We start from the raw sequence: 21,106 nt of genomic DNA, 5'->3' as shown, positions 1-21,106 counted from the left end.
ACACCTTAATTTTTTTTATCCACCCACCCCCCCCCCCCCCCCCCCACGGGCGAGCCTGTCACGGATCTCCCGCGCCGCCCACTGCGCGTGCTCTCTAACCAGCTCGCTGCCGTCGCGCCTCGCCACCTCCTCCACGACGGCCAGCTCGTCCCGCCCGCCGACGTTGCCCAGCGCGACCGCTGCGTTGCGCGCCATCCGCTCCCTGCCTATCCTATACACGGCCGACTCTCGAAACCTCTGCTCAAACTCTTCGTCGCTCATGCACACAAGCTCGGTAAGCCGCGGCGTCGCCACGTCCTCCGCGACGCTCCCGAACATCGGCGAGTACCCTCCTCGCGGCGCCGCCTTCTTTCCCCACTCCACTCGGTTCCACGGGCACACCAACTGGCAGATGTCGCACCCATACACCCTATTCCCGACCCCGCGCCGCAGGCCCACGGGGATCGCCCCCTTGAGCTCGATCGTCAAGTAGCTAATGCACCGTCGCGCATCGACCTGGTAGTCCTGCACAATCGCCCCCGTGGGGCACGCCACCCTGCACTTGGAGCACGCGCCGCACCCGGGCTTCCCCTTCCCGCGCGGCACCACGCCGGCGTCCTCGTCGCCGTCGCGCGGCAGCGCAACGGTGGAGAACAGCTCGCCGATGAAGAAGCCGCTGCCGCCGCGCGGGTGGATCACGAGCGAATTCTTCCCCACAAACCCCAGCCCCGCGCGCTCGGCAAAGTCGCGCTCCAGAATCGCCCCGGTGTCCACGTAGAACCGGCCCACCCCGCCGGCCACCGCATTCAGGTGCGCGCCCAGCCGCTTCAGACGCCCGCCGAGCACCCCGTGGTAGTCCGCGCCCCACGCATAGCTCGACACCACCCCGCGGTCCTGCGCGTAGCGTCCGGACGCGCCCGTCCGCCCCGCCGCCGCCCGCCCGCCGCCCGGGTGCTGCGCGGCGGCGTGCAGCCACGGGAAGCCGGAGGACCCCGGCCAGTAGTACATCCCCACCATGATCACCGACTGCACGCGCGGCAGGATTATTGACGGGTCGCGCCGCCGCGCAACGCGGTCCGCCCGCGACATGTAGTCCAGCTCGCCGTGGTAGCTGCGCGGCTGGGTGCATGTTGTGTGTCGTGTTAGCGAACGAATTGACGTGGCGGGCAGAGCTTGCGCAGGGCGCGGGGAGGCAAGCTTACCCTTTTGCGAGCCATTCCTCGTACTGCTTAAAACGCGACGATGCGCGTGGCGATGTCACGCCAACTAGGTCCAGCCCCTGCCGCCGCGCTTCCGCCTTGAGCTCGCGCACGATTTCGCGCAGCTTTTCTGGACGTCTGCCGGGGCGTGGTGAGTGGATGGCTATGTTAGACTGGGAGAGAAATCATTTTTTCGCCTGTGTAGAGTTGTGGAAGGATTTATCTTACACCTCTTCTTTGTCACCTCTTTCGCCAATCCAGTTCTGCGGGCCGCGTCGGCGGGAAGCAAACCGTCGCAACCCGAGCGCCCGTGCATGTCTTGAGAATGACATTTCTGCCAAGGAGTTAAGCGCTGAAGGGCTACTACTTGGAGGCGTACGTGTGGCGAACCATTGTGCGTCTTCGTCTCATGGTGGCTATCGCGTCTCTATCCTCCATCCTTGCTCAACGGGGGAGCTCTGGGCGCGAAGGCGAGCAGAGCATTCGATGTCGCTCTACCGTGCCTTTTTGAGCTTACGAATTTAATTAAAAAACAGAAATACTTTCCCAATTTTGCCCATGTACTGTACGCCCACCATGGCAGAGTGCTACGGTGGACCAACACAATTGCTGTGTTCGACGTGGATCACTACCCGCTCTGGAGCACAACAACCCAAACCCCGCCTTGTACCAAACCGAAGTCTGGACACCAGATCTATCCGACTTGGTCGACAATCCGGGACTGTTCTCTCTCTCGCTCTCTCCCCCTGCGCGTGTCTGAAGTTCCGTTTTCGCACACCAGATACAACCACGGCGCAATTCAGCTTGCACGACGAGGATCCGCTGAATCATGTCGCTCACAAAAAGCAGCAAAATGCTGCAGTTTATCAACTACCGCATGCGAATCACCCTGGATGATAGACGCACGCTCGTCGGACGCTTTCTCGCTTTTGACAAGCACATGAATGTCGTCTTGGCCGACTGCGAAGAGTTTCGCAAGGCGAAGAAAGCGGTACGTTTTGTTCGCACCTGCAACTCTGAGCCTCCTGCACCCCCTCATGCGTTGCCGGACGCAAGCTACGTCTGCCATGCAAACAACACTCTAACTATTGCCTCTATTTTTGCTCAACTTTCGCGTCTTTACTGATCGTGTCATGCGCATGTGGAATTGATACTCCTCCAACAGGAAACCGAAGAGAGGCGCGCCCTTGGCCTTGTCCTTCTGCGGGGCGAAAGCGTCGTTTCGATTGCAGTTGAGTCTCCCCCGGCGCCCAAGAAAGGGAAGCGAAGCGCAACGGCGGCTGGTCTGACCGCGCAACCCGATCGACCTTCGCCGATGGGTCGCGGCATGGCAGCTCCAGGGCTCGCTGGTCCAGCGCCAGGACTCGGCGGGGGGAGTTTGGCAGCGATGCAACCTCAACTGTCGTCGAACCCGCAACTTTATCAGCCGCCTCCATATGGGCGCGGCGGTCCTCCTATGCCGGCGTATGGAAGGGGTATGGCTCCGCCACTGGGGATACCGGCGCCACAGGCGTACGGTAACGGAGTACGACCAGGGATGCCTATGCCACCGCCGCCGGGCTATGGAAGAGGAATGGTAAGTCCTAAATAAGTCAATGTGTCTCAATACCTGCCACTATTCTTGTCCCTATTTCAAAGTCACAAGCCCTGCCCGCAAAGAATTGCTGACCTTGTGCTCTCCCGTTTTGCTTTGTATTGCGCGAATTTGTCGTCCAGCCGGCGCCCCCCGAAATGATGCCTCAAAACCAAGGTCGGCCCCCGGCAAACTACGGTCGAGATGGGTCGGCACCCAGCGGATAGTGCGAAGACATGAATGAGGCGAGGTATGTACAGTGAAGGGTGACGGTCTCTGCAAAAAAGGAATCTTTGCTACTCCAGACTGGATTTCTCCTGGTGCAGGCCTTGCAGGGCTTGCAACTCAGCGCTAGGAAGTACAATTTTCCTCTTGTTTCTTGATCGTCTTCTAAATATTGGGGGCGTTGTGAGTCTCTTGAAGGTATTGGCGTCAACATAGACGACTTCGTCCTTGCCGCGTTTCAAGCGGTCGCCCAGCACGGTCGGAGGTGATGGAGGCGAATTGGACAAGGATGGGGACGGACGCAGGGCCTCTACGCGCACGCGACCGGTCATGGGGTTTCTCACGGGTGTGGACATGGAGATGAGCTTCTCGGTATTCGGAGGGTCCGGTTGAGAGCCCTCTGCCGCACGTGAAATAGAAGTGGTCGTGAGGGCGGCAAGTTGCTCCTTATACTTGTCCAGTTCATTGGCTTTGAGATCCTTAAACTCGTTTCCGTCGATGAGTTCCTCATCGTAAAGTCTTCGCGCGTCTTGCAATGCGACTTTCAATTTGTCACGGAGAATGACAGCTTCGTCGCTCGGCATGTCGCTGTGGGATGCCTCCTTGAATGTTGGCGTGAGAAAGGTGCGGCGGGCCAGAGCTGTTGACGGACAACGGCGGAACGGCAGAGCAGTTGTTAAATGAGACGCTAATGTAAATAAAGAGTTATTCGTTGAGGCGGAGTTGACTGCGGGCTTTTTTCGCTTCAGAGACGGTGGCGAAGGGGTTCCCGCGAAAAGAAAGGATGACGAATAGAGTACGAGCGTGCCGTTTTTGCAGCGCAGTTGTTGATGACTGGACTAAAACAGCCTAAACATATAAAAATTCAGTACGACGTCCCACACAATTCGAAAATTGAGTTACAATTTTTGAATATTTGACCGTTTCGGGCAGCATCTGCACTTACTGTACAGCACAGCCCAGTCCAGCGAGGACGTCATGTCGAGCACAACGGGTCCATATTCCGCAGGTCCATATTCCGCAGGTCCATATTTCGCAGGTCCATATTCCGCAGGCCCCTCCTCCGCCATGTCCCAAAAAGGCGCCGCCAAACATTTCAGAATTTTCCTGGAAAGGACGTCGTCGTAATTCGTTCACAGGACCATAACAGGACGCAGCGCCCCCGTTATCGCATCGCTATCCACGTTAAAGGGCGCGCAAAAACGAAATTGTGGCGCCCAGATGCGACGCGATGGCTTGGCAGAGCGCCGAAGTGTTAGCGCTTACAGCACCATGGACCACTGGGTATCTTCAAGGAGATGCGACGATCCAGTTTTAGACTAGAAAAATGCTACCCAGCTTGGATTCACTCTACGGAATCAGAAACTTCATACTGCAACCGCTCTTTGAGGCCTCTGCAGGCTTGAGCACTCGTGCGCCAAGTGTAGTCATCCCATTACGTGTGAAGCTCAGTACGCTGCCGGAGAGGGACACGCGGACGCCGAACTGTACAGAACTGTACAGAGATAAAGATGAGTGCGCTGCCACCATCTTGGCACCACGTTCACATCGCATTCACCATTCTTTACATTTACATTTCATCGAGGTATGTACAGTGAACCCTCTCGATATGGATACGCTCGGTGGACATAATCCGTATCCATTTGCGGAGGTTATTCACATCCGGAGACCGTATCATAACGGTGTCACGGTGACCTGCATCTCTCAGAATGTCTGTGCTTTACTTAAAAATTTATTTATCGTCGTCTGGACTGTGCAATTCCCCTTCTTGGTACGCAGAGATATCGGGACGAAAACCATACTTGCCGTTGATGATGCGGGACATGACAGCTTGAGCAGGAGATTTGGAAAGGGAAAACTGCACTGAGGCCCACTTCGCAAGGGCGCTTTGTGACGTCTGCTCCTTGCTCTTTTTGCGCCGTTGGAACTCTGCACATATTTGTTGCTTTTGGGCGAGGTTAAGCTCAGAGCGCTTCATCGACGATTGTCGCTTGACGGGGGCAGATGGCTATGGTGCTGACAACACGCAATGTTTGCGATCAGAGGAGATTTATTGGGGGAGGACCAACAGGAGTATATGCTAGAAAGATGTTTTTGTCGAGAACGATGATAATTGCGAAGCCTCAGACGGGGATTGGAATTTATTGAGCAGACTGTGAAGGGATCGATCAAGAATGAACGGTTACGGGGTAATTTGTGCCTTGGCCGCTCAAAAGTAACCATAAAATACGTTTTTAAGTAGGAGGGGTCTGTATGATATGTTTATTTCACATTGAACCCGATATCCATATGGAGAATGATCCTTATCGGGAGGGTTCACTGTACCTACAGACTGTACCAGTGGACAGTAAAATAACCTTTGGTAAACTTTAGTACCCTTGGTATTGTCCTCTGGTATGTACAGTGTACCTCGATGAAACGACAGTACATACTATGTACCTCGTTGAATGTAAATGTAAAGAATGACCAAGGGTAATTTACTGTAGCAGCATGATCCAGAAGACGCTTGTGACCGAACTGTAGCCACAGCTGCCGTACTGCACATATTGCTCCGTATGCGTGAATACCGAGGAAAGATAACTGGAGGAGGAAATGCTCTTCAGACGCGGGCTAGGAGGGCTCTTCATAGTATGAAGCTCACATTTAACAGCGGCAAACTGCAGTAAGTAAACCTTCTGTACCTTGATTCAGAATCCATTGAGTTCAATCGAGAATAAAAAGAAACGTCTATCCTGTACACCAGCAGCAGCACTTGGCGCCTGGTCAAAGTTGTACTTCTCTGTCAGCCACGGCCATAGTACGGTCATTGGGTACAACAGTATGGTCCCCTTACTGCCTAGAGCACTTCTCGAGGCTTCGTCTTCGTCTGCATTCACAAGCGGACTAACGTCCGCATGGGGGGGGAGGGGGGGGGGGGGGGGGGGGGGGGAAGGTGGGGGGGGGGGGGGGGGGGGGGGGGGGGGGGAATAAGGGTGACGTGAGGGTGGTACAGAAGCAACTCCTGTCTAAGGCAATTGTGCCATTGCGAAATGCTTTTATGAAAAGTTGTCGCCGTTTCTATGCTTTTTTGACATGTTTGAAGGCTGAGGAAGTAGGAATTGGAAGTGTCTGCCAGGTGTGCAGGCAGCAAAGCTTCAAGCTTCTGTCTTGTCCTACCACTGGTACTCCACGTAATGAGAGAAGTACCTCCGGTGCTGTAGCTTCGTACTGTACCATTCAAGAGCCTACAACACCCTTTGGGTCCAATAGAGTAGGACAGACGGTGCAGAAAAAGAAATCTGAATTTTGAATTCTGCCTGAAACGCCCGTTACGTCACCATTAACCAACCATGAGCGCCTCCTGCCCATGATCCAATCCTTGCAGTGTCCCCTCAAGCTGACATAAGAACCTGAACCCTCCAACGTTAGTACTTGGTTCATATCGAAGAAGCCTTTTTTGTTGGCAGAGCAAAGCCATCTGAGGCTTATCTTTGTCTCGCACTCACAACTCGGGCAATCCATCTCGGGTAAATTAAAAGCATCTGTGCTCAAAGCAAACTGTGTCCGCGTTCCCACTCTCTCGGAATGACACATTCAAAGGACGCACACCTGGGCTTTTGCCTCTCCCCTGTTGCGCCAAACGCACCACTCGCAGGGGCACTACAATCGCGCAAGGTGTCTTCCCGAACAACGAAGCAAAAGTTCCACGTCCCCACACACCCGCACCGCGCGGCCTCAATGAGTCTCACCAACGACCTACTCATCAAAGGGCTAGAAGTCGGGGTAGCGACGTTTGTGGGCAAGGCAGCGGGCGTGCAAATGCCGACGGGCGGGCAGGCGAGGCGGTCGGAAGCCCAGTCTGGACGGACGCGCAAGAAAAAGAGGCGTCCCTCTTCAAGCGCGGAGCAGCGTGTGGAGGCCGAGGACGTACGCGGTATGGTGGAGGAGGTGGTGCGTGTGGCGGGGCGCGTCGGTGAAGTGGCAGAGCGGGGTGGGCCAGAAGCGAAGAAGTGGGTCAAGCTGGCAATCTGCATCGGCATCGACTTGGTCGGGTCCGGGAGCGTGGCTGTGCCGCTGGTGGGCGACGCGCTGGACTTAGTGACCGCGCCGCTCGCCGCCGTGATGCTGCAGGCCTTGTTCGGGAGCACGCTAGTGACGGTCGGCGGACTGGCGGAGGAGCTGCTGCCCGGGACCGATGTTATTCCGACAGCGACGCTCGCATGGCTGGCGGAGTATTATGGGTACTTGAATGGGAAGGCGGATGAAGCAAGCGGCTGAAGGCGGGCAGGGGTGAGGTGGGATGCGGGGTTCCGTTGGTTGGGATGTGTTTGAATTTGCAATGGGAGTACAGTACTGTAGCGTAAAAGTGTGTGATGTGATAGCTTAAATGGGACATGTTGGACTCATTGGAATGGAGTAGAGAGTTGATATGCACATTTGTAAATAGAAAGGGAGACATTCGCTGGGGCGAATACAAGTGGACCACCCCCTATTCTGGACAAAATTCAAAAATTAAATTGAATATTACTTTGCGATAGCCCCCGCCGAGCTTTGTTTCACGCCGGTAATAAGAATTTAAATTACGAACAGTAAGCTCATGCGCTTGGCAAACACAGGCCTTATATTCTTTTTGGCTGCACGTTAAAAATATGCTCTTTCAAAACGAGAGTTTCAAACCCGTAATTTGCACCCCCATTTTGGACACCAATTATATTGCAGAGAGAAAACTGTATCGAAATTTTATTTCCAAGTTTATACAAGCATCTCAAGAAGACAAGATTACTCAAAACCATCACTTCCCAACTCGTGCAACACGTCGTTCGCTTGCACGCTTTTTAAAGGGGGGGCTCAATCATTGGGGGGTTGGGGCACGTTCGCACCGAGAGCAGCGGGAAAATGCGGTTCAAAAGCAGACTTTTTAATAATGCGCAAAAACAGGTTCACCGTTTTCAATAGAAAGTTGCACTATGTTGGCTTTTGCAAAAAAACATTGCGCGAGAAGTTGAAGCGAGTGGCGGAAACAGCCCCCTAGAATCTTGAACTGTTTCAAACGCTTATTAGTAGCCTCATGACGAGCGCCGATGTAGGTAAACGAGAGGGAACCTTCATAAAACATATGACGACTACAACGCTCATCTGGATATCCCTGGTCTGCAACAACTTTCTCATTCCCTTGCAACGAATTCTTCAGACAAAGGCGAAAATTTCTCAGATCGCTAAAACTTCCGCAAGGGAACCGACCATGTGCACATACTATATTTCCACCGCCGACACTAACCCCGACCTCATAGCGAAGCCCGGCGCTCCTGAACTTGTGCGAGAACCACTTGGGGCTGAAGAGGCTTGGTTCGTTGATTAGGCAGTCCAAACCATCGACACTCATTTTATAGACGCAATTCTCTCTCCCAGATAGACGATCCACAAAGTTCAACTAAGCCAAAGTCAGTATCTCATCTGTTACTAAAAGACATGCCGGGCAAAAAGCTTACCATATTCATTTGTGAAAGAAGCTTCACAAACCGCCAACACCATAGACGAAAGGTTTTTTCGTCCCCACTAGCAACTGCAGCGTTCGCAAACATTCGCATTTGTACTTTCGAACACGTACTGAAATATGAATAACTGCTCATTGCGTCATCACTTAGCGTTACAGTGTATGACGAATTCTGTATGTCAGTGACGTGGTGACTATGAAAATATGACGTTTGTGTATGACATGTCATATTTAAATTGATTGTTCGGCCGGCGAACGTACCGTGCTTTCACATTTTGCGAATATTCGCAATGTTCGAGCGGCAATCTTTACGTGGCCGCTGCTTGTTTATCTCCACTGTACTCTAGTTTAAAGTTACTATCCACATGGCTGCGAAGTTTGCTTTCACGTTCTGTAATACTCGTGGTCTTACGAAGTAGAAACAATGTTCGTCTCGAAAAACTGCCCCAAAAGTCATGGCCAAATTTTATCAAATATTCGCGAACCAATAAAACGTTGTATTCTTTAAGAAGTGTGAGCATCTTAGATCCCAATCCCCACTCCCGCATCATTTGGGTTCTCTTCTATTTTCTGCCAACTCACAATGGATGAGAAAAAACTAACAAAGACCTCAGAGGCTGTGCTACATTTGCACAGCCTCCTGGAGTCCAAAAAAATTACGGAGAGAGAGGATCCCAAGGCTGTGTATGGGATGTCGGGTTTATTTCAGAAGCACAAATTGAGCAATTTTCGTACTTGCTATAACCGTTTGAGAAAGGAATTTGCATGTTCGAGCTCTCCTGGTACGTTATCGTAATTGCGGTTTTTACTCCGCCCTCGCCTTTTTCTAACGAAACGTTGCTACAGTTGGTACTGTTGTCGACGATGAGGGCCTACATAGGCGTTGTTCGGCCAATGGCGCAGAGTTTAACAGTCGTAAAAGGGCATTTAGTGCCGTTGATTTAGATTCAGAATAAGACTCTTCAGAGAGTGTAACATCTTCATTTTATTCGGAACCGAAAGTTTTGAAGACAGAATATTTGCTTGCGTCATGGATAGAACCGAAAAGTCTACAGACGTCAGATATTTGGCCGCAGCCACTTGTGAACGTTGAACTAATGCATAGGAAATGGCTCACGTCTATAGGCCCTGGCCGTATTCAGGCCTATCACCCCAAGATTTTAGCATTCCAAGCGGCCTTAAAAGAGTTAAGGCGGAATGCGGGGATGACGTCGTAACCACTGCTAAGATAAAGTCTTCCGTTTCCCGTTGAGACGCATGTTTACGAAAAGTTTAATTTGGCCTGGAGGGATAATTCTACAAAGTTGGTTTATGTGGAATTGAAGGCTGCGATGGACTCATATGGTCATCTTAATGACCAGCAGGACTTCGAAGTTGTTTGAGTACTCTTTCTGGTAAATTTGGGTTTTCCCGCTGCTCCCCGTGTGTAGCATAAACACCCCCAGCGATAGGGGTGTATGCACAGTTCGACCGAGACCCTTGTCGATCGGGAAGACGGGGGTGAAGCGGGACACCAGCTAACGGCACCGGGCAGCGGGCCCGGGTAGCGTGGTAGAGCGGGAACGGGGAGGACGCCGGTACGCGCGAGCGGTTCGACGCCTCGACGCCCCGGCGCGGTACTGGGTAACGATCCAGTACCGACGGGCGGAGGCGGAGCAGGCTCGTGGGCGTACCGCGCGCGTCCTCAACCCGCGGTCGGTGCTGCTTCTAAGGTAATTAGCGAGCGTTACCTGAGAATAAGCGGGAAGTCGGACCTTGACGGTTGGTGTGTGACAAGTCCGTGGTTGTCCTCCTCCACCGCCGCCGGTCCGCTCCATATTTAATATACAAAACAACCTATTACACTACAGTACCGAAGTACTGTAGTGGTCTACGGTAGCACGGATCGGACCGTACTGTAATACTGTCAGCCATCGTGGCTGACAGTACACGTGTATGCGCGCGCTTCCGTCCCGCGCGGTACACGTGTACACGTGTGCACGCGTGCGCCCTGTACCCGAGGGGTACACGTGGCCACGCGCGGTAGTACTGTAGAGCCCGAGGCTCATTGGATCCGTTGTTGATCTAATCTAAAAAGCCCCAGGGAGGGTTATACTACACCGTGGAGGACTCGAAGAAAGCGCCTTGAGTCCTCCATGATATGTATTTACACCAACCAAACTAAAATCGCAATTATTCGTCGAATCGGTGAATGGCTCATTAGTTTGAATACTATGAAGGCCTCCAGGTTTTGTGAAAAAGGTCATTCAGAAGGCCCCCCCTAGGGAGGCGAAGGAAGAGGTTTGGTCACGGAGGCGTGATGATCCGTGACACCGATTCTAGGGCACCTGATTGGCGTCCAGCAGCTGTAAAGGCTGATTTGGATTAAAAGGAGGGCTTCCTGCTGGCCACTAAAACGAGACTTTGAAAACTACCGAACATTTTCAAAACCTCCAACGGATTGCTATACGATTCCATCGTGTCCAGCTATTCGCAAAATCTGGGGCACCCGATCGCGGACACTCAAATCTGGGCATCGAGAATATCTGCCTAGATACTCTTTGCAACAACGGCCACTAGTTTGGTAATCATCCCATGAGCGTATCGGCGATCAGCAACAAAGCGAGTGCGTGCGAGATTCCCATTTAATGGCTCAACAGATGGGGGCGTTCGTCAAGTACAATGGCACAAGATCCGTGATGTGTCTACAGAAAGTCAACGGCTTCAAGGAAGCGGGTCAGTTTTCATGCAGGGAAAAGAATTGGAATGACACATATACAATGGCATCAGCTTTCTTGGCGTTGCAGGTTGGAATGTCGAGCTACGGAGATGCGTGGGGTATGTATCGCGGCTGGACCCAAGGAAGTGAGGAGGCCACTAGCACAACTGTTAGTTGGATGGCCGTGTCACTGACCGATAGGTGCGGGACTCTGTTTTCGGAAACTAAGACAGTGGCCACGGTGAACACGATATTTATAATTGGGTGTACAATAGTTATGGCGTCAGCGTTGGCTCGAGTTGTGACGGGACTCGTGCACAAGGGAGACGGAACTAAGGTCCCAGTCAGCGCTAGGCGGCTTACTATAGAAGGTAGTAGGAGGGTTTTAGCAATGTCGGCTATTTCGAAGTACAATTGTGACAAGATACCGCTGGTCTCGCATGTGATAGCGTTGGTAAGGAGTGGCGAATTCACGTGCCACCTGGATATGTCTTACCGAGAGGAATGCGGCCCGTTGTCGGCAAAGGACATAGTCGGCCAAAAGCTGATCCTACAAGGCAATCGCGGCGAACACGTTGTGAAATGGAGTCCTGGAAGAGCTACGGGTGCCAGCACGGTAAATGCGCCGAACAAAAGGCCGTGGACAGCGTCAACCACCTGAGCGAAAGGAGTAGGGAAGAGGATATTCGGGAGAAAGAGGGGGGCGGGCATGGGGGAAGGGAGAGGGAGGGGGACGTCAGGTGTACTCCTGGAGGCCCCGAGTGGACTCTCGAGCAGCGTCGCCCGGAGTTGAGTTTTGAACCCAATGGATCTTTTCTCAAAACAGTCATCATTACGGCAAAGACATGGCAAAACACCCAATTACAGGGGTGTCCTACAAAAGCACTGCGCCAATGCGCAAAAACATCATAACAATGTACAGTACCCCCTGCACTGTGAAGAGCACAACCTTACACGTGCACAGAGTGGGGCTCCCGGGGGAAGGGGCGGTGATTGGATGGAGCCTTTCGTAAATTATGTCATAGCGATTGGGGCCATTAGAGAGATTACGAAGCTCTAAAAATACCACAAATTCACGACAAATCTTCGATATGCGCGACAGGTGGCATTGCCGAACGAGAATTGCTCCCCGCACCGTAGAATGATTTCGTTGGATGCAACTCCATAACGAAATTTAAAAAAGTACCTCAGAACCACCCCTCTATATGCACATGATTCAATCATGCTTTTGGCGCCGGAAACCGAGGAAGGACGTTTGAACACCCTGCATCAACGCCCTTTCCATTGCAAACAACATCACGCACCCCATCTATCCCTCTCATCTCTCCACCATTTCGTATCCCCACCACCATGGCATCCCCCTCCTCTCGCGCATTCACACCTCCACTGCCCTTCCTGCATTGTCCCCGCCCCCTCCGTCTCATGAATCTCACGCCACCCTCGCCCGGACCTCTCCTGTTCCGACACGCCACGAAGGCAACACACCCACCCCTCAGACCACGGCTTCTTCCCCTCCGCCTGCGAACTCCATCTCTGCAGCCGCTCTCCAAACTGCACCTACGCAGTGCGGCGACCCCTCTCCCCCACATGCACGCCAGCAAAAATTTGCTCCTCGCTCTAAGCGCTTCCGCTTCAGCGACTCGGCCGACATCCTGCTTTTGAAAGCGGTGTCGGTTGCGGAAGCGCATGTGGCACCATGGGGTTGAAAAGGTATTTTATTTGAGGAAGCTCACTCTACATTCATATCCACGGCGCCCCCGGCGTTGTTAGGAGAGAAGAACCCGCCCTCCCAGAAGAGTTTAGAAGATCGGTTCAAGGTGAGTATCTCGAAACGACGTTCGGACAATAAGAAATCCATGGCATCGTCGGGACAAGTGGAGGTGTATGCGGAGAGGGAGACGTTGCTCGACGATCTCATTTTAGATATGGACGAGTACGCAGAGGGGGAGCGGGCGGCCAAGGACCAACGTCTGGAGAAGGAGAAGCGTTTGGCAGTTGCTGGGGAGGAGCTGAGGATCATGGCGTTAAACTGGACAGCTCGTGGTGGGGGGAGACCGCGTGTCATACTGTAGAGGTGGAAGCAGATAACCGTTCTCAGGGTACTGCTAGTCGCGCTTCGCGGGGAGGGGGGAGAAACCCCAATGTTGGGAAGACAAGGCGGAGAATCAATTACGAGTCCGACGAGGATACCACCGAAGCCCTTGTACGGGATATGGAGTCGCGTAGGGACCAGGACAGTCGGTGGTTTTAGTTAGAAGAGAGAATATATGAATTGGAAAAGAGACGTGTGGAGGAAAAGGGAAAGCGGTTTGACGTCGTTCAAGCGTCAAAACGACGCAAGCTGGATGTAGAAGAGAGAAAGATGGGTGTGGAAATTGAGGAACGGAAAATGGCCATTCTCGAAAGGAGCAAGATGATCGACGTGTTTGCGGCCCTTGCCAACAAGTTGCAGTGATCTCACCCGCCCGCTTCGCGCTGTGCGCGCTGCGCGCATATTTTACTCTGCATTGAGGTACTGGGTCAGAGCGGGTGGGGCGCACTTGAAGAACGTTTGCACCTGCCCTCCGGCTTCAAGACATGTTTTGAAGTTCAGCAATAAAGCTGAAGCCATATATATGAGTCCAATGGGCGCCTGGCGGACTTTTAGAGCACGTGCGTAGTCGTTTGGAGACCAAAGCTGCTTGAGGTCTTTGTAGCTCCATTCGACGGATACGCGCAGAGCACTCATCCTGTTATTACATATATCCTGTTCTACAGTTACCCATATACGGGGAAATGCTACTTGCATCCAGGGCCGGATCATATACGCAGCATCACCGTAGAGATAATACTTGTAGTATAACGACGGACGCGCGCGCGGGGAGATTATTAACAGTGCGGCCGTGCACGGTGGACACGTGGGCGGGTGTGCCCACGTGTAGGGAGCGCGCGCGTGCCGAGCGGTCGTAATCTGGCGTACGTGTACAGTAGTGCACGTGTCGGCCAAGCGGTAGTCTACCAGTATGACGCGTGTACGCTAGCACACGTGGCATCCGTGCGGTAGTCTGTAAGCAGCGCGTGTGTACAGTAGTACACACGTGTAGCTGCAGCGTCCGTGCGGTAATTAGGAATTGAGGCGCTAGTTTTTTAATGGCGTACAGTACCTGGTACGCACTAGGCGGCAGGTACTGTATACTGGGACAGGTGTCCGAGGCGTTCCTCTGAGGGGTTAAGACCTGACACCCGTCTCCACCAGTAAACTGGGGCAAGCTCGCCCCCGTCCCTTTTGCGCCTACGTACGTCCGTTTTCGGTTGTCTGTCCCGCGCGCTGGCTTCTAACCCGTTACCGATCGCTCCCGTTCACGCACCACGAGACGACTGCGCGTAACCGGCCAGTGAGCCACCCCCTTTTCGCGAGCTCGTCCGATCGGTTCAATTAGCGCGTCGCGTCCGCGCCGCGTGCTCCCTCGCTAAAGCCTCCGCCTCTCACCCAACCCAGGGCGGAGAGGAGTTATCCCACAATACTGCCTATCGACTATAGTTAAACAGCCCTGTAGTCGCTCCTCAAGTTGGCTCTGGCGGAGAAGGGTTAAGTCATGCCTTTGACCCACCTCAGGACCATACAAAGAAAATTTAATCCATCCGGTGTTGTAACTGTTTGATAGATTAGGCCGTGAATGCGATTGTGCCCCGAATAGCAACTGCGTTGCATACTACCATGTCCGCCTGGCCTGTTCATCTTGATCTTCGTGCAGTCAATAAGCCCTACACAACTGTCTAGGGGCGCACCTGCAATTTGGATGCTATCTTCATACAAGGGCTCCCTCTCCGCCAACATTCCTTCACGTAGATCAGTTAGCAGTTACCCCTTCCCCTCAATAAATGTTTCTAACACCACCCAAAAGATTTCACTCAAGGCAGGTGCATGCATACCGAATAAGTATTCGACATCTTTCCAACGGCATGGGAATGCAAGCTTGCACGTAACAATGCAACAGGCCGTTATAGGATCGCACCTGTAACCATTTTGCTTAGTCTTCCCGCATACCCAGCCCATGCATGCACTTATTCGGGTGATGTCTTTCACCTGGAAACGGAAATCCCTTAAGGACCACTCGTCTGAATACATGTTGAGTTTAGAAGTGTTAGAAGATATGGAGACAGATCTAAGCCGTATGCGTAGTACATCACCACGAGAACGCATGGCCTTGTCATATTCTCGTATAAAATACGGCAAAGGTGCGTTAATTGCATGCAGTAGGAGCATGCGTCTGCGTTGATACCGATATCGCTGCATTGCACGCGCGAGAGAAAAATCGGTTTGCCGCATGATGGTTGCACTGGTTCAAAATTCGTGGTGATGGGTGAGAGGTTAGCGTTCAGACAGGATGGAATACGTATCGTAAACTTTAGCTTGTAGTGGGGACGTCTCTTACTCGCCGGCGATGGGATGCCGTGTGCTAGTTCTCATATTTACATCACATTTGGTCTTTCGTAATTACATATGAGAACAAATCTGCTATAAATGTTCCACAAAATTTTCCGTAGATTTGTAACGAGATTTAAGGATAAATTGTAGCTTCGTAATCTCTCTATTGCAGCGCAGGTCAACAAGAGCAGCTGGTCTACGTCTCGAAGATGTTCGCCTCCAGCACCAATCCAGACCTCAACGGACATCACACGGCCTCCGTCTTTCCCCAATCCCACAAACAGACGTCCCTTTGAAGGCTCTACCTTGTTTACCGCTGCGAGCATTTGGATCGAAAAACTTCAACCCCTACCCGCCCCCCGCCCCCCAAACTATGGATCTCTACTACCAAGAGCACGACGTGCGTCCGAACGAGCGCGACACTGCCTCGACTCAAACCTCAACGTCGACTGTGATGCTACGCTTGGCCCTTCTCGTGGCGCGTATGTCAGAAGCCACGGGCCCGGAACATGAGCGCCTCGCCGCGGCGGTGGACCACCTGCTCGCGCAGGTCTCCGACACAGACCCGTCGATGCCCGGCAAACCGCCCGCCTCGGCCGAGTCGATCCGCACTCTCCCTGTCGTCAACATGCGCCCCGGTCCCTCGGGCCCGTCCTCCTGTCCCATATGCACGGAGGAGTACGAATTCAACGAGCCTGCAAAGCGTCTACCGTGCGGGCACACCTTCCACGCCGACTGCGTTGTACCGTGGCTGCGCAGCCACTGCACCTGCCCGCTATGCCGTGCTGAGCTCCCCACGGATGACCTTGCGTACATGCAGCGCAAGCGGCTCGAAAAGCGCCGCGAGGCCGTGTCGCAACTGCAGCACCACATGCTCAACTAGCGTCCTAGGAGACCCACTTGGCGAGCGCCTTGTGGAGAACCGCGTCGCGGTAGTCGCCGATCGTCAAAGTCGCCCCGGCCGCGCGGAGCGTTTCGTCCGTCTGCGTCGACCGCACGCCGATCGTTAGCAGCCCTGCGGCAACGGCGCTGCACGTGCCGGAAGGCGAGTCTTCGAACACGACGGCCTGGTCCGGGCGCACGCCGGCCAGCTTTAGCGCCGTCAGATACGGCGCCGGGTCAGGCTTGGGCGCGGCGCAGTCCTCGGCGACGATGACGTGCGAGCCAAAGTGCTCCGCGATTCCAATAGCGGCCATGGTTTTGTGGCAGGACCCCCTGGGGGCGTTGGTCACAACATATGTCCGGAGGTGCTTTGTGCGCGCGAGGGAGAGGAGATCTGGAAGACCGGAGATGGGCGGCACGCCGCGCGTGATGTGGTCCTCGTAGCGCGCCTCTTTGGCCTGCCAGAGACGCGTGCGAATGGGGAGCGGGACAGAGGGGAGGAGGGACGCGACCAGTTCGGGATTTTGACGACCCGACATGTGAGTGTCGTAATAGGTGCGGGTGATCGGGAGGCCAGAGTTAAACGTTGGGGCGAGCTCCAGAAGGATGTCGCGGTATGTGGAAAAGTGGATGTGGTCCGAGTTGACGCAGCTGGAATGGATGTTAGAAGGTGATGGGAGAAAGCTGTGGGAGAAAATTGTGGATGCTAGGGCGGGAGAAGGAGGAGAACTTACGTGCCGTCGAGGTCAAAGAAGAGGGCTTGCAGGTCCAGGTCGGGGAGCTTCATGACTGGGGTTGAAGGATCGTGAGGACAGGGGGGAGGGATCATAGGAGGGCAGTCCAGGCCGGGGGGGGGGGGGGGGGGGGGGGGGGGAAGGGGGTGGGTTCTGTTATGTTAAGAAATGTTCTGTTATGTCAAGATGTCAAGTGGGTGGTACGGTGTGGATCGTTTACTGTATGATGCATGTTCTGCATGTGTGCACGGCTGCATTATGGACGAGCTATGGCGCATGGCGCATGCACAAGGCGCGGGTCACTGGCGACGGAAGCGAATATTGGCTGCATGAGCTATGCTTCGCTCCCTGGTGACCAGAGAGGCTGTCGACAGCCGAAACGAATATGACGAGTCAGCGGGGCGGCGTGGCGGATGCGACTTGAGAGGGCATTCATCAAGGGGGTCGCATTTGCTCGTGCTAGAGTGTCTAGAGGACAAGCGGTTTGCCCCATATGAGATCAGGTATGGCCTCAAACGAGGCCAGCATTTTTTTGCTAAAATATATATACATTAATATCGACTGTATAAGTCAGTTTGGAAGCCATTTCTTTAACGTGCATGCCCTCGGCAATAACATCTTGCAAAACATTGAGATAGCAGTTATCAATACGCAGAAAGTCTCAGAATCCAATAAAGTTTCAGTACCCGGTTGACATTTTAAACAGGCCTTTTAGTTTCGAAGATATCAACATCTAACGTTTTGAGGTTGGTCATAAAGCTTCTTTTTAGGCAAGTCTAAAATGAGCTGGAAAAGACTTGCAGACCTCACCAAACTCCATCCTTCCGCAACGCAAAAGTCAACTGCGGTGGCGAGAGTACCTTTTCCTTCTTGTTGAGTAAGCGCAAGTCGAGAAAAAGAAGTTGAAAAGTAGCCTCATATGAGGTCACTGTTGTCTACACTGGCTGTGCTCCTATGATACCGCTCTGCGCACCGGCGACAGCATCCATGGTACTGTAGTTGCCGAGGTGAGGAAGAGGACAAGGCACGTGCTCGTTCGAGCACGAGGTGCTGTACAGTGCTTGTGGCAGTCGTCACGCGTGCCACACCGCCCCAGCATTATGTAAGCATTGTTGTCGCTGACAGCATCGTCCGGCTCCAATTTTCCGGTGCTCTTGCCAGCGACCGGTCTCTCGACACTTGGCACCCGGCGAAACGTCCGTATGGCAGTGCCGATGGCTCGTCGTCACCATCGAATCTAACGCGCCACAATTCCACCTCAATCCGACCACGCCCCAATTTGTCTAGTTTTTGACTTGCACTTTAGCGCATTGGCCTTGCAGTTGACCTCGCCACCCTCTCGTCCATCTACCGTGCTCCGGTTCCGACCTTCACCTTTCTTCACTTGCGCATTCCCCCGCCTTTTCCTCGAAATGGGTATCCCCGCTGGTCGCATCGAAAAGGGAGCCAAGATCTTCAAGACGAAGTGCTCCCAATGTCACACATGTACGTGCCGGCTCCAATTTCCTCCGCCCTCCCGATCCACGCGATCGCATTGACTAACTTGCTCCAACTCCTCCTCTCCAATTTTTTCTCGCGTACAGACGACCAAGGCGGCGGCACCAAGCAGGGCCCCAACCTGTGGGGCCTGTTCGGCCGCCAATCCGGCTCGGTCGAGGGTTTTGCGTACACGGCCGCCAACAAAAACTCGGGCATCATCTGGAGCGACCAGACCCTCTTTGAATACCTGCTCAACCCCAAGAGGTACATCAAGGGCACCAAGATGGTCTTCGCGGGGCTCAAGAAGGAGCAGGACCGCGCCGATCTCATCGAATTTTTGAAGACTCATACGAGCTAATCGCCCTAATGACGCCTACTCGCGCGGTTTTGTTCACACCTTGCATCGTCGTCGTCGTTCGATTTCGTTCGTATGCGCATATCCTCCCGGCTGCGCTAACCACGCCTAGCCGTGTTTATGCTGGCGGGAGGGGGTGGTTGACCCTCGTCCGGGTTAGCGTTGCTATTAAACACACTCACATACATCCCTTTCGCTTTGCATGGAACGAGGTTCTAGTTTTTTTTTTCTCGCTTTGTACGCGCTAGCCCCCGGCGAAGGTGGTTTACGGTTTCAACCCCTTGGTTGTAGTTGGCGATTCTGCGCCACATTTCACTGAATGTCGCGACGAGTGAAGTGAAGCTGTGCAGTGCCACTGTATTGATGGACTGCACATTCTAGCCTACTGTTGTATACCTGCATCATTCGAGATGCCTACTCGGCCGCCGCGGTGATTGAAGGGGGAGAGCGGGAACAATCAAGGACATATCCAGAGTGCTTCAAAACGGCGCCGCCGAAGAGGGTAGCGGCCGCCTCATGCTGTACTGTACGCAAGGCGACGGCCTCCCTGTGCCACTCGTCGCAAATGGCCTGACATTGGGGATCGCCAAAAAAAAAGGTGTATTTTTCTCCCGTCGTTTGTTGCCATCAATGCATTAGCACACCGGCGGTGCCGTCGACGTCACTGTCGCGCCGCGCGCACATCCGGGCTTCGAAGTTCCGCCTTGCGCACAACGTCGAACTTGAGGTCGACGATCCCCTGAATGCCCGCCGTCACGACGTCGCCATGGTTGAGTTCCGACACGCCCTCAGGCGTGCCAGTGAGCAGCAGGTCCCACTCTTCTAGCGTGACGTAGCTCGACACGTGTTCGATTAGCTCTGGCACCGTCCAGATCATATCCTTTGTCGACCCAGACTGTCGTCTCTCCCCGTTGACGTCGAGGTAGAGATTGACGTCCGCCACGCCAGTGTCCTTGTCTAAGGGAATCGCGTCGGCAGGGACCAGCGTGGAGTGGGGGAGAAAGGTGTCACAGCCTTTGGCGATAGACCAAGGGCGGCCCATTTCCTTTGCCTGTGTTTGCCAGTTGCGAGCGGTTAGATCGATGGCGCAGATGTATCCGAGGATGTACTTGTGCGCGAGGTGCCTAGGCACATCAGTGGCGCGCTTGCCAATGACGACGCCCAGCTCGACTTCGTGGTGAACTGTGGAGAACTCGGGGAGCAGAGCGGGGCCCGAATCGGGAGGCAGATAGGACGTGGAGGGCTTGAAAAACCAGTAGGGAGCGGCGCGGGGAACGGGGAGGGACGATTGCATCTCGGCGGCGTGCGCGGCATAGTTGAGCGCGACGGCGACTGCCTTGCGGCTGGAGGTGCGCAGAAGGGCGTCTGCGCGCGGCGGGAGGGGGAGCGTCATGACGGGACGGAGGGGAAATGGCGCGGGCGTTGGAAGGAAGGTGGTGGAGGGAGCAGGCATGGCGCGGTGGGGGAGGGGGTCTGGGCCCGAGGAGGAGGCGGCACGTCTGCATGTCGCCGCGATGAGATTGGATACAAGAGCACGAGTAGCAAGCGCTGCGCGCGCGCATAAGCCAATCATGTAACGTAACAACACTTGTCGTGCATGCACGGGGGGAAGGGCTGGCAAATTACAGCATTGGTGACGCAGAGGCGGCGCACAATTGGCGCAAGAAAGCGCCCTGCTTCACCACCTCGCGCCGCTTGATACGAAAACACGCCGAGCCACCCCCCTCTGCACTTTTCTACGCACCCTATGCAGTTACTCTATTGATTGCTGGTACCAGGCGGTTTTGGAGTTAATGTGGACAAGAACCTTAGCACATAGAACCAATGACTCTTGCTCATTTGATCCCGATTGAAGACTGACTTGACGGAGTATATGCCTGCATCGAGATTTCTTGTATCTACGACGACAGGGCGTAGTGCAGTCTCTGCAATGGACGCGTCACTTCAGTGTAATTTCATCTGTGGCTCTGGGTGGGTATAATTTTTAGGCAGTGTTAGGAAGGACTTGAGTCGAAAACTAAACTGACACTGCATTTTCTTCATGAACTCGAGCATATGGTATTGTATAATATGCTTTAATGTCTCATGCACGCCCATAGAC

General features: G+C 53.9%; 9 protein-coding genes; 6 read left to right on the top strand and 3 right to left on the bottom strand.

Moving 5' to 3' along the window:
* Positions 1 to 15: 15 nt before the first annotated feature.
* On the bottom strand, positions 16 to 1,068 carry CHC_T00003970001 (hypothetical protein). Its single transcript, XM_005715224.1, has 2 exons — positions 994 to 1,068; positions 16 to 933 (listed from the first exon to the last, which is right to left on the bottom strand). Exons 1-2 carry the CDS (start codon positions 1,066 to 1,068, stop codon positions 16 to 18), a joined length of 993 nt encoding a protein of 330 aa, XP_005715281.1.
* Positions 1,069 to 2,007: 939 nt separating this feature from the next.
* CHC_T00010242001 (Sm protein, snRNP core protein, SmB) lies at positions 2,008 to 2,769 on the top strand. The gene is made up of 2 exons (XM_005715223.1): positions 2,008 to 2,169; positions 2,344 to 2,769. Exons 1-2 carry the CDS (start codon positions 2,008 to 2,010, stop codon positions 2,767 to 2,769), a joined length of 588 nt encoding a protein of 195 aa, XP_005715280.1.
* A 3,244-nt stretch (positions 2,770 to 6,013) lies between these two features.
* On the top strand, positions 6,014 to 6,265 carry CHC_T00003968001 (hypothetical protein). The gene has a single exon (XM_005715222.1). The coding sequence runs from the start codon at positions 6,014 to 6,016 to the stop codon at positions 6,263 to 6,265; it is 252 nt and encodes an 83-aa protein (XP_005715279.1).
* A 275-nt stretch (positions 6,266 to 6,540) lies between these two features.
* CHC_T00003967001 (hypothetical protein) lies at positions 6,541 to 7,233 on the top strand. The gene has a single exon (XM_005715221.1). The coding sequence runs from the start codon at positions 6,541 to 6,543 to the stop codon at positions 7,231 to 7,233; it is 693 nt and encodes a 230-aa protein (XP_005715278.1).
* An 8,695-nt stretch (positions 7,234 to 15,928) lies between these two features.
* On the top strand, positions 15,929 to 16,438 carry CHC_T00003966001 (hypothetical protein). Its single transcript, XM_005715220.1, has one exon. It carries the CDS (start codon positions 15,929 to 15,931, stop codon positions 16,436 to 16,438), a length of 510 nt encoding a protein of 169 aa, XP_005715277.1.
* Positions 16,439 to 16,442: 4 nt separating this feature from the next.
* On the bottom strand, positions 16,443 to 17,224 carry CHC_T00010138001 (HAD-like hydrolase family protein). Its single transcript, XM_005715219.1, has 2 exons — positions 17,172 to 17,224; positions 16,443 to 17,088 (listed from the first exon to the last, which is right to left on the bottom strand). The coding sequence occupies exons 1-2, from the start codon at positions 17,222 to 17,224 to the stop codon at positions 16,443 to 16,445; spliced, it is 699 nt and encodes a 232-aa protein (XP_005715276.1).
* A 115-nt stretch (positions 17,225 to 17,339) lies between these two features.
* On the top strand, positions 17,340 to 17,504 carry CHC_T00003965001 (hypothetical protein). The gene has a single exon (XM_005715218.1). The coding sequence runs from the start codon at positions 17,340 to 17,342 to the stop codon at positions 17,502 to 17,504; it is 165 nt and encodes a 54-aa protein (XP_005715275.1).
* A 1,061-nt stretch (positions 17,505 to 18,565) lies between these two features.
* On the top strand, positions 18,566 to 19,207 carry CHC_T00009007001 (similar to cytochrome c; the record flags this gene model as incomplete). XM_005715217.1 is given in 3 exon segments in its annotated part: positions 18,566 to 18,656; positions 18,755 to 19,008; positions 19,009 to 19,207. Coding segments are annotated over 2 exon segments (345 nt in total), but the record flags the coding sequence as incomplete, so codon positions are not given.
* A 459-nt stretch (positions 19,208 to 19,666) lies between these two features.
* Positions 19,667 to 20,398, bottom strand: CHC_T00010274001 (fumarylacetoacetase). Its single transcript, XM_005715216.1, has one exon. It carries the CDS (start codon positions 20,396 to 20,398, stop codon positions 19,667 to 19,669), a length of 732 nt encoding a protein of 243 aa, XP_005715273.1.
* Between the last annotated feature and the right edge of the window lie 708 nt (positions 20,399 to 21,106).

This window comes from Chondrus crispus, genomic scaffold (assembly GCF_000350225.1).
Source record: "Chondrus crispus Stackhouse genomic scaffold, scaffold_208, whole genome shotgun sequence".
Lineage (NCBI taxonomy): Eukaryota > Rhodophyta > Florideophyceae > Gigartinales > Gigartinaceae > Chondrus > Chondrus crispus.
Note: the sequence above shows the minus strand (reverse complement) of the source record. Positions and strands in the feature narration are given on the sequence as shown.